This window comes from Tigriopus californicus, chromosome 8 (assembly GCF_007210705.1).
Source record: "Tigriopus californicus strain San Diego chromosome 8, Tcal_SD_v2.1, whole genome shotgun sequence".
In the NCBI taxonomy this organism is placed as follows: Eukaryota; Metazoa; Arthropoda; class Copepoda; order Harpacticoida; family Harpacticidae; genus Tigriopus; species Tigriopus californicus.
In genome coordinates, this window is record NC_081447.1 from 11,146,977 (window position 1) to 11,159,605 (window position 12,629).

At 45.6% G+C, this 12,629-nt stretch overlaps 1 protein-coding gene across 3 annotated transcripts in view; it reads right to left on the reverse strand.

The window, feature by feature from the left end:
* The window catches only part of LOC131885571 (transcription factor Sp9-like), a 19,329-nt gene extending 8,862 nt beyond the window's left edge, over window positions 1–10,467 (reverse strand). For 2 of the 3 annotated variants that reach the window (XM_059233646.1, XM_059233644.1), the window contains exon 1: window positions 9,176–10,467. In XM_059233646.1, coding sequence (XP_059089629.1) covers window positions 9,176–9,427 — 252 coding nt within the window. In that variant the 5' untranslated portion in view covers window positions 9,428–10,467. Of the gene's footprint in view, window positions 1–5,631; window positions 6,104–9,175 lie in introns of those variants that run through there. The other variant, XM_059233647.1, reaches the window with a different exon arrangement.
* Between the last annotated feature and the right edge of the window lie 2,162 nt (window positions 10,468–12,629).

Consider the following 12,629-nt stretch of genomic DNA (forward strand, 5'->3'; position numbering starts at 1 on the left):
CCCCCCGAACTCTAACTTCCTCTCTCTCTCTCGTGTCGTTTCTTTTGCAGATCAGAGGGATTCGTGCTCCATGAAGTAGTAAACTTAGAATTGGGGGAACATTTCGATCCATCGCTTTGTGAAACTCTTCAATATCTAATCTTGAATTTCCCGCCATTCGCTTATTGTCACATAACCAGCTCCGCAACAATCGGCAAAAAAATGAGGAAATGGTTCATGAATGCCTTGAATGAATCAAAGGAAATGCATCATTTCCAATCTGGAATTATTCTTTAAGAAACCCGAGAGGACTGTGAAGAAAAGAACACGGTTTTGAATGACACCAAGACGGATTCTTGCCGTGGTCTGACAACCTTCCCGTTTTTTTTTTGGGAGGGTGCGAGGTGAGCCATTTGAACCAGAGCAGCAATTTCCACATTCAGACTAAACCCAAAGGAGGCGAGGAGAGTTTTGATCATGGCATCAATCAGATCTCGTCTGGCGTGTGTGTGGAGAAGTGCTTATCTGGCTATCATATTTACGAACGTACCAAAAGAGAGGTGAATTTCGTGTGGTTCTTTGCGTTTTGCTCTCCATCGAGAGTCAATAACACGAGAGGTTTCGAGTTGAATTGGAGGAGCAGAAAGTGATCAAATGACATGTTCTGAGGCAATTTTCTCAGCACGGTGCCATCAGCAGTCAAGGAGGAGAGTTGACAGGTATTTTGGTGGCTTCGTCGCCGAGCTTCATTTCGGTGGGATCGCTCTGCTAAGCTAGCCGGTGCAAGTAGGTTTGAGGCAAGCAGATTCCTTTACAGAGGTTTGGCATGGAACTGGGGGAAGAAAATATCCTTTGCCCTCATGTCACTCTATTGTTGAAGGGAAAATCGGTTTGTCCCAGAGGTCCCATCTCTACTACTACTCTACGTCGCCTCGCCAACATTGTTGTGACCAAGGAGACCAAAAACAAAGCCACAAAAGGAATGGTCCTTTTTCGTTCTTCCTTCTTGTTTCGAGGGCCAATAAAGGGCACTTTTTCTGTGTCTACTGTCTCTCTCATCTTGCTTGGCCATCGCGAGTGACCACTCAGGGTCGTCAACGAGACTTGAATAAAAGTGGAAAACCAAACGAACGAACGAACGAAGCGACGGACGAACCGAACCGAACGGACGGCGAAAGAGGGCTTTGAATAAGGGCCAAGTCGAAGGGAGAAAGAGCCTCCTAAAATAATGGAGAGAGATTAAAATTCTTTCTAAACGCGAAAAAGTCTTGACAACGTGTAATTAGAGCCTTAAAGCTGAACTGTGCTAGCTCCAGAAGCACTTGATGTACTGAGCCTGTTTGGCTCTTGAACCCATCCTCCTCCTCCTCCTTCTCGTTCTCCTTCTCCACCTTCTTCTCCTCGTCTTTCTTCTCGTTCTCTTGAAGGAAGCGCTTCTCATGCTGCCTTTGCGTACGATCATCGCCTGAACTACGAGTACAGCAAGAGATGTGTCTGGTCCATCCATCTGGATGACTTCTACACATCCATCCAGCAGCCCATCACGAAACAGGCAGTCGTCTACCATGGCCAAGAATGAGGAACAGCTTTTTGATACCATTACGGTGGCGAGGGCTGTCGAAGCCCAACAAACCAGACCGAAATGACAGAACACGACCATAGCCCAACAAGAACAACAACGTCTCCGAACATTACCGCTTACTTTACACAACAACTCCATGATTTAACACCATCACCATCCAACAACTACAACAACAACAACAACAACAACTTGAAAATATGCTCAAATGTAGAACCCATGTGCAATAGATAGATGGATGGATGGATGGATGGATGGAAGATGATGATCTCGACCGTGGTCGCCGTCATTGTGGTCGTCTTCATGATCATCAATTCCATTAGTCCGTTCGATCAACCATCATCTATCCGTTCGTCCATCCATCCCTCCAACCAACGCTAGGAATTCTTTAATCACTTTCATTCTCTCCAATTTCAGGTCCGATCATCATGCCATCATCATCTCCATCCTTGGAGAAGAAGAAGTCCGCTTGACTCTCTGGAGGAGTTTGCATGCAACCAACCACAAAAACATGGATCTCGTCCAAAGTATTCATTTCAAATCTGGACCAATCATCCGCTGGCTCAAGTCAGACCTACTCAAAAATTATGGTCCTCAATTATTATTGTTTGCCTACTGGCTGACGACAAGGGCATTCACTTTCGTTTTCCACCGCATTGCTTGGTACATAGTACTTGTACATACAGATAATGGGTAAGGTTTCCACTGTGAGACCCACAAACGCACAAAAGCACACTCGTACTAACCAACACTCACCAGCAGTGCAGTATAAGTCATTGGTACCGGTACCTAATCATGGGTGAGATGGTTAGTTAGTCGAGCTCTTGACAATCTAAGTGCTGGGCAAGTCATTCCAAAATTAGAGGCCCCTTATTATTCCTCAGAATGCTAGGAGTGTGCATGCAACAAATCTGTGTCAAAAGTTCAGATGATATTTTAGATCTAAAGGATGTATTACGGACAAATCTAGTGGTTCTTTTTTGAGTAATGACACTCTAACCTCGAAATGACCCTTCTCGACGAAATGCATTTATCATCACCACCAGCAACGTTATCCATACATCAGCTCACTTTTGGGGGCTTTATCCCCCGTGAGTCACTGCATAATGAGCTCTGGCTCCGCAAAGGCTTTCTCGTATGTTCGTAGCCTCTAAATGATAATAATAATGATAATGACATTAAGTATATTGTATGTATCATTGTGATATCTGTCGAGGTCAAGTAATGATTTTATTGGAGGGGACAGCCATGTGACCAGTCTCTGGCCACGAGGAGACCATCGATCCATCCATCCATCGATCCCTGGGACTGTGCCAAAGTTTTTCACTAATGGTCAGCGTGGGATGTGCCAAAGACGTCCTGCTGGGACCCCCCCGGGCGAGCTACTTCTGTAAATCTTTGACCATGAATGGGAGAAATGAAGTAAGAAGAAAGAAAAACTCGAGCTTTTTTTGTTCATCCGAGAATGCTCAGAATGTGTGCTCAAGATCACTTTACACCCTTGGAACCCGTAGGACAAGGCCTAAAGAAGAACCAGAAAAAGCAGACAGGTCCTTCAGGGTCGGTCTAGAACCCAATGGGATGAACAAGCCACCTAGTAGAGGAGGGTCAATAAACGTGTAAAAATGGTGTTTATTGTACTCGAGAAACACGAACAATCGCATCGAATTCTTGGGTAAATGTTGGTTTTAAACGCAATTGCACCCATTTCTACCACTGCCAAACCTTGTAAATCTCCCACAGCCGGCTAACGAAAAACAACCAACCTACCAACCGACGAACGAACGAACGAATGAACGACAGTTGGTTCCACCTAAACGCAACTAAATTTAAGGGAATTCACAACCAAACCAACCAACTCAAGATCCACCAGAATCTCGGAGCAAATTGGATGGTAGTGTGACCTAATTCGTTGATATTCACCATCGGCAAAATCCCAATCCAAACTGGCATGTCCAATTGGATTCATTCCGCTTCCCACTTGTATAAATGGGAAGAAACTTTTTTCCCCGACTATAAAAGAAACTTCCTGTTGGTTGTGAAGGGCAGGCCAACAACCAGACTTTTCAGGTTTTGATATCCGCACAAAAGAGGGCTTTTAGACGAGGGTGCATGATGATGGTCTCGGGCACTCCAAAGGAATTTTTCGACTCAGGCCAAGGACAATATGCTCAAAAGAGCCTCAAGGGATGAGGGTTCTTCTACTCGTACGTACTCCATATAAAAGCAAATTGAGTCCAAAAGGCTCTCGCCCGGCTTTGAGACTTGAGCATTGAACAAAAACACGAACCGGATTTGAAAATAGGATTTTCATGTGGTGTCCTCTGTACTAGGCACATAAACTCACAAAAATTCATCCAGGCACACACCATTCATACTATTATGGCTACTACTTGTATACGATAAATCTCATTCAGTGGCTTGTGCTGAGGAGAGTAGAGCTGTCTCGTTCTGAGAAGTGTCGGATATCTGAGAAAAATTTTTTTTGGGCAAAAAAAATCAGAAATGGTCTGTAATGTGGGCGCAATCAGCTGAACTCGAATCTAGTTAACCGATTATTAGCTCATTGGAGCTATGACCAATTGTCAGAGTCCAATAACATTTTGGAGCAAGAAAAGAGAGCATTTGTTCTGGATCAAGAACGGCCAAGAGCTCTCAAGCCAAAGTGACCATGTATGGAAACGCTGGAGCTACGGAAGTACTAAAAAGTCCAACAAGATTTCACGACAAGATAGCCGCCTCTATTGTGTCAAACGGAAAGTGTGACGAGGATTTGGTGTGTCAAAAACCATCAAAAAAGAGAAGGAACGAGGAGAGACTCTCGGCCAACATAATAGTCCATAAACGGCCTTTTTTCAGCTCATGCCATTTTTAATTTACGTTTTCCCTCTCTGAACACCAAAACACGGATTGGTTGGTTGGTTGGTTGGTTGGCCACACACTCACAAACAAACACCGACATGCTGCCTTGGACGAAGGGAGCAAAAAGTGTGGTGCAAAGTGAATAACAATTACAAAAATTGGGCTATTGTCGGTCCTGGCGAGATCTGCTGAATCTGCACAAATTCGAGAGAACAGGGGTGGAAAATAAGAGGCACAAATTGACAGGCTACATTGATGGAAAGCTCCAAGTGAAAAAGGCCGAGTGATCCATCTCCAAACGCTGACGGATTGTAGTCACCTTCGTTTCATACTACCGCAAACGAGCCAAGGAATAATAGGAATGGAGGAAGAAAGTCAGTCAGATCAGATCGGCTTGGCCTCGTTCACCTTAGAGTGAGGCCATTTTGGGGGATTTAATTTCTTTATGAAATCATTGATGAAACGTTGGCTGACATGTTGTTTTCAAGATTAAGGGCGGAGGGTTCGATCTGTTGACACAATAAATGTCAAGCATAATGAATTTTGCATGTCCCTCTCCGGTCGAATACACATGGGATGGCTCTAGCTGTTCATGACGGTTTGACCTTATTTGTTTGCGGCTACGGAGCTCACCTTTTTTGGCTGGTGATTGTGACTTTCGGAGTTGAAAATCACATGATTGGAGGGTGGACTTCGAGCGTAAAAGAATAATTGATTTTCTTTCGCTACTGGTTTGTGATATACACTTTGATTGAGTTGTGGTTAAATCAATCTGACAGGTCTGAAGTTAGCCAAGAATTGTTAGCCAGTCACCATCATCCACCTCACACACCTCTCTGCCCGGATTGAGGGGCACAAATGGAATTGGCAATTCCTGGTCGTCCCATTTTGTCTGATCTTGTTATGCCTGGTCATAATTAGTGGCTCATTAGTTTTTGCCATTGCCTTCCAACGCTCAATTAATTTGGCCTCGAGTGGCAAGTAAATATTTGCACCAATTTTCTGCGCTCTATCGGGTGGCTTTGTCGTGGTTAGTGTTGTTGATTATGCCGCCGAACTCGGCGCTCCCAATGCTGACTGAGTGCCAACCAACTCTCTCGCTCTCTCTGTCTATGGACAAAGGAATGGCGTGTGGTTCATTGGAAGATAATCATTGAATTTGGCACAATTTTCCAAAGTGGATTGAGAAAAATGAGAATTAGATCACTTACTATGCCCGTCATCATGGCCATGGACGACTGTGATGGCAAGGGCTACTAGCTAGCCAGCTGTAGAAGCCACTTACACTTGAGTCAAGGTTTGAAAGCACTTGGTACGTGGATGATGTTTAGGATATGAATGGATACGTTTGGTTTGGTTGGTTTAATTGCGCACGTCAATGGCCGCAAAAGGCCAGATGATGACAAGTCGCAGGGTCGGAGACTCACACCATTGCTGTTGCACTTTGTAATTATATTTTGGACCACAACAAGTTAAGAAATGGCATGTTCGGTGACAATTATACCGCCGTGGATCAGAGAGGGGGGCACTCGCTGAACACCCACCACTGGCACCACAACACTGGTTGGCTTTATTTGATCGTAATGAGATCAATTTTCATCACCCTCAAGTGTCGGCTTCAATTAAAATCATATTGAAGTTGACACAAGTCGGAAATAATTTCGCTCTATTTGTAATATTTTTCTCTTCTGAGTTGTTTCCGATCCCGATCCGCCCGCACGCAAGTCTGAAAGGAGCGGCAAAGTGGCGGCAACGAAGGCTCATCCAAAGCTCTCTTGGCTGCAGGCTCTCTTTCTCTCTCTCTCGCTCGTTTGCCCTGTGAGTTGGTTCGTTCACTTCTGCGAGTACGTGCGTGTGTGTGTGAGTCCCTTTGGATCGAACTCTACGGCACCACAACCATCACCAACACAAGAACTGGCAATGGTGTAACCGTTGCCCTGGCTGTTGGTGTTGCTCGTGCTGCTCCTGCTGCCACCACTACAGCCACAAAGACAACAAGCGAACACCGCGACAAACGTGAACGGGGAGAGCTCCGCGGAGAGAGGGGGAAGAAAAAGAAGAAGAAGAGGATGGTTCGATGAAAGACACACAGAGCGGTGCCATGTAGAGTGGTTGAGATCGTAAAGGCAACTACTCAACTACTTTTTCAGGTGTGAATGATATGAAAAAAGTCGAGCCTGTTGGGAGAACGAGGACGAGGATCGGCGCCCGGAGAACCTCCACCACTTCAGCTACCACTACTACCATTACTGCCACAACCGTCGTCGCCGTTTCCGCCGCTGCTTCAGCCAAGCCTTCACCTCCCGCTTATCATCCAACTCCTCATCATCATCGTCATCATCTATAACACATACACGGTGGATCCATCCATCCATCCATCCATCCATCCATCCACCAACCTTCCTACCTGGCCGGTGCCCGTGCTTGGAAAAAACTATGCCTCTTTCCACTCGATTCTTGCAGCCAATGCTGGTGTCGACGGGGTTCGGAGACACGACTCATGAACTTGTGGCAGTATGTAGTAGTGGTGGTAGAAGTGGTAGTAGTAGACTTGTCATTGGCGATAAAGGGAATTGGAACCAACAACCCAGGGGGCCTGCCCACAGAGATACTCCTGTGATAGATCCATGCCATCCATGCGTATGTGTTGGATGTGTGCACGTACGTGCATACGGTTGGCCCGGGCCGAGCAAAGGACGACAGCAGGCAAGGTTTTATGAGGTGTTTGCGACCATCTTGAGGGCTCTGGTACATTACAAAGATTCGAGAGGAGCGCGCAAGTCAAGAATCACTGAAGACGGTAGTCCATCATATTTTCTGGTTTAACTTTTTGACGGGCTCAATGTGAGTGACTGAGTGACTGAGTGAGTGCGTGAGCAAGGGGGGGCAATGTGCCGACGAGCTCGGCACATAGGCCGTGGGCCAGCCATTTCCCGCACCTCCAGACCATCAACGACCAAGAATGAGCTCTTGGGCATAGCTAGAACTTCGCATGTGTGGACGTTCATCTCTCAGTTTATTCATCTATCTATTTACCAGTCGAACCAACCAACCAACCAACTAACCAACCAACCACTTACCCACCTACCCTCTACTAACCCGATCGACCAAGAGAGTCCGTCTTCCATAGCGACTTCAAAATTATAGTATTGAAGAGCAAACCACATGCCAGAAATGATTATTTTCATGTTCATAATCAGATGTCGACTTGGCAAAGCCTGGCGTAGATATGCATACTCACATTCATCAGAACTCAGACCCACGACCATTGTGAGGCCTACGTCCATGCACGGGCATCTATGGTTGCACTCTTCACTCGATCTATGTACTACTCTCTAATATGGTTCTTGTCAGGCCGAGAAAGACAAAAGCCGTGTGTGTGTGTGTGCGTGCGTGGGTTGGAAGGGCAAGAATCAAATTCGACTCTAAAGAAACAGTCGATCTCGACTGGGGAGAGCATGATTTTAGTTGTGGTTGCTGTTGCTGTTGCTGTTGCTGTTGCTGTTGTTGTCGGTTGGTTTTGTATTGCCTTCAAGGTGCGTTCCGACCGCATTAACTGATTTCGGAGAACCCGACAGAAAAAGAGGCAAAAATTACCTCCGCGACTTCATGATGGCCATAAGACGGAATAATGAGACACCGCACAAATGATAAGCGGCTGTTAAGCACAGAGCCCGCTATTAATTAATTAGTTCTCGGTTTTCATTCAAATTTGGCAAAACACTCTCACGTACGCAATTGAATTGACACGGATTGCTTTAATTCACTCAAATGAGAACATCAGAAGAAAGTATTGGATCAAATAGGAGTGTTTTTTTAAGACTGTGGAGGAAATCTCGCTTCCCCGCAATTTTGCAATCTTTTGTCATTTTGCCTTTGGAATCTGTGATTAAGAGCATCAAAAGTCAAGTCAGGTCATCTGATTCCATTTTTTTACCTTTATGATGCCATTATGAATTGTTCAAAAATTGCTGTTTAACCTGAAGCGAAAGAATCCTTGGATTATTTACATTACATTGGGGTTTTTGTTTGGATTGTCTCAGTTTACGAGTGAGGCAAAAGTATATGATAAAATATCAAATGAGTACTCTCACATGGAATGAGCTCGGTTGTTCTCCTTTTTAAAATCACTTTTATGATATCGAAAAGTATTATAATCTGTGTCCAAGGTTATTCGTCCTAACGAACATGAATATTTCACAATAAATCTGATTTGCTTGACTTTCAAAAATATAGCCCAAGGTTTTACCTGACCACCTTAAGAAGAAAAAAAGAAACAAACAAAACTAATTGAATTAATTATGAAACTCTACAATATATGACTGAATCACAACTATTTTGCGTAATAATTTGCTTGTGCAATAATTCTTAAAAGTTTGAGTGGGAACTGATATTTCCTATCGATTAAAAATATCTTTTTCAAAGAACATCCTGTTTTGTTTTCGATTGCTATTATTGTGGTTTCTGGTTTTTTTTTGTCCTGGTCACATCCAAATCTTTGAAATTCTTTAGTGCCATAGAGAAGAAAGGATCATTTTCAACCAAACAAGCTAAGAAAGCCTCATCCAACTCTTTATTCTCAGCCTTTGTATTTTTGGAATTGAAACTAAATGGTCCGAAAAGAACATGTGCGCTGTCCAACGTTCGAAAACGTCTATGAATGTTTGGGCAAATCTACTAGATTCGAATCGAATGGCAAACTGGGAACAATTCCACAATTGAAGGAACACTGAAGATGATCGAAGTTGGCCTTACCTGTGGCGAGGGAGTCATTCCTTCCTGGGATCGGCTCACACCGTTTTGATGCATTGGCGATGACATGGGCGGGTGAGCCGCAAAATGGGGCCCGGCCATGGGGTGGTGGGCCGTTGTTTGATGTGAATGAACGTGATGATGATGGCTCATACCCAAGTGAGGTGGATGCAAGTCCGTCAACATCATGGTATTACTATTATAGAGTGAGGTGGCAGCAGCTGCAGCGGCGGCGGCCGTGCCTTGATATATCATGGGTGTGGCCTGATGGGAGATGTCGGCCACGCCCCGCCGCACGATCGAGAGCCTTTTAGTGGAGGTGCCTCAAACTGGGATCACACTACTAAATTGATTGGAATATGTGTGTTGGTGTCACCATTTGTGGAACATAGGGATGCTGGGCAGGGTCTACCACTCTCACTCACTGGAACTAGGTGGGGTATTGATGTGATCGTCGTCGTTGTTGTTGTTGATGCTGTTGCTGTTGTTGTTATTATTATTGTGATTATTCTTGGTGGTGGTGTTCAAGTGGCAATCCTGGCCCCAAAAGATGACTTCTTCGGACGAAACCATGCAATTATGGAAGCACCTAAGTCTCAATTTCGTCCGGCTAGCCTGGAGAAATGTTGATGATGAAGAGTAATGGGGGAGAGATGCAAAAGGGGGCGGGGAGAGACGTCCCCGGGACTTGATTATAGGTGTTTGAGACCCAAACTGGGTAGTGTCCACCTCGATTTCCTGCTTGACTCACTGACTCACACTCATTCACATTCGGACACTCACTCACTGTTGAAGCAACCAACTACCAACTAAGTAAGCACCCATCTGAGATGCGATGATGGTTCATGCGTATGAAGATGGCACACGGAACGAACGAACGAACGAACGAAGCAAGGGAAGCAAGGAAGCAAGGAAGCGAGGAAGGAAGGAAGGACAGAAGGCAGGAACTGATGGTTTGGAGCCCATACGTGCATGCATGAACTGAACGAGTAGTGTGGAGAGCTCCTGATTGAAACTCCTTCCAATGGCTCGGATCCTTGAGAAACTGATCGAACATAGACTTAAATGCTAGGTAGAGCGCTACTACTACAACTACTTCTACTAGAGGTCTCAGGACTGGGGTAAACGGGCAGTATGTTTCAGACGTCCCACACCACTGCAACAAAAGCTCAAGCCAGCGCCAACATCGTCCCAGCTGGCTAGCCAGTCAGCAAGCAAAGCAGCAAGTCAGCTAGCATGCTTGCAAGCAAGCACTCATATGGCAACGAACTATTCACTTCGATCCCTCGGCACTCTCCTCCTTCTCCTCCTCCTCCTTCTCCTTCTCCTCCTCCTACTCCTATTCCTATGTCTTCTTGTTCTCGTTCTCCCAGACTCAAAAGCGCCCATCTCATTTAGGAGCTCCTCTTCGACGACGATCCAACTTCCATGTTCACCTCTCCATTTGAGTTCACTCCCGTTCACTCCCTCCGCGGATCAGCTCTCTCTCTCTCTCTCTCTCTCTCTCTCCCACCCTCCCTGCCTCTCTGATTCTCCCAGACTTCCCAGGAACAACTTCCTCGTCGATCCGCAATCCGACCGAGGATCATCCTCCCGAGGTCTCCGTTGGCGCGCTCCCAAAATCCTGCCTGCAAGCGGGATTTTTCTAGCCCAAATCGGCGGAAATCCAGCGGAAAAGGGCGGAAAATCGCCGTCCCAGTGGCGTCGTCAACTGCCTTTGGCGAGGCGTCCGACGCTCGAATCGGATGGCAGAGCGGGCCCGTGGCGGTGACTGGTCGCCCTCCGTTGGGCCGCTCACGAGTCAGCGCCATCTCTGTGAAAACCATCGAACTGGGATGTGTGGTCTGGCACGAAGTATTTGGTTGGTTGGACTGGGGAGGATTGATTTCATGACATCAATCTGCATAACATGTGTTTGATTGAAAAGGTAATCATAGACGACGAGGTGATCACACACAGTCAGAGGGGTAATTTTCCAAAGTTTTCTGTTTTTATTGAGCGTAAAAAGGAGAATAAAATCGGGAGATGGGAGGATTCCTGAGGCAAACACAAAGAATGGAACTTTTAACTCGGAGTGTCGTTTTGCCACCATTCCAATATAACCTGATTTAACACCAACTACGTTTCACACCTTTGGTAAATTTGATGCTCCGCATGTTCGATCGTTAATATTTTTTGATGTGACCAAAGGGAACAGACCAAGAGGGAATTTAAAAATCTTTTCATAATAAGTAAACGGAGTTCAGATATTTATGATGCAACTTCTGGCACACGAGCTCGACGACGACCATCTGAGAATGGACCCGACCAAGTGATCAACACAAGTGCAAAAGCGCAAAAGCTTGTCTTGAAAGTTATGTCATACCCTAACGGTCATCATCATCGCAAACGTCCGAAATTGACGAATAAATTGGGTCTCCATTGGTGATGCAAATGACAATGGCCGTTCGGGGATCACGCGGCTCTTTCTAGTCGAGTTCATCTTGACAAAGTCCTCATCTGAGCTTGTTAATCGGGTTTTGACGGATTTCATTGTTGACTGGTCAAAAGCTCACCTCGATCCTCGGAGGCAAAATCAATCTGGCCATGACAATGTGACACAAACCTCAAACCACTTCACCGAGCATCTGTTCGCCATTTCGCACCATTATTGGCTTTATACCTATACCAACGGTGTCGAGCTAGAAAGACAAAGCCTTGCCTCTTTCAAACGATTTGATCATGATCAAAGCATGGCCGAGATTTTTCAATTGAGCCAATAGGTCACCCTGAGCCTATCACTGAAAGAATACAGAAAGAATTCTTATTGCAAAAATGCATATAAGACCAAAAATACAGGCGGCTGTTACATTGCGATGAACGGGGATTGGAGAACCAGCAGTTGTTCCAGTGTTCTAATCCTATTGTCCAAGCTGATGAGTCGAACTTTTGATTGGCAGTTGTGAGCATCATTGTTGTGGAAAGATCCCGCAAACAAAGCTTTTGACCCTTTTGTTCGCCTCCTTTATCTAGTACATCCACGTGCTCGCCTCAACAAAGTCCCAATCGGAAGCAAATCAATCTGATCAAGTGTCCAAGTGGAAAATGGATGCCACCGACATAATGACGCTCGAAAGTAAAACAAAAGTACCAACCATTGATCAAAACCGGTAAACAAGTGCCCTAGGATGCAGTGCAGCCAAAGGTTAAAAGTGTTCACGCTGTTGTTGTGCCAGATTGCTTGCCACACAGTGAGTGAGGGTGGAATTTGGCGTCATGCTTCCAAATGGCGAGAGGTCCCCATTTCTCGTTTGGCACTCTCGCAATTTGGCGCTCAGTTCCAAGGGACGTCAGGGACGTCCAAATTGCCGGCTTGACGAGCCCACGAAACTGTCTCCTCCTTCCCATTGAATAGCTTTCAATTGCAACAAATTGCTTGTGCACTAACAATGGCTCCCCACTATCTACCTACTTTAGG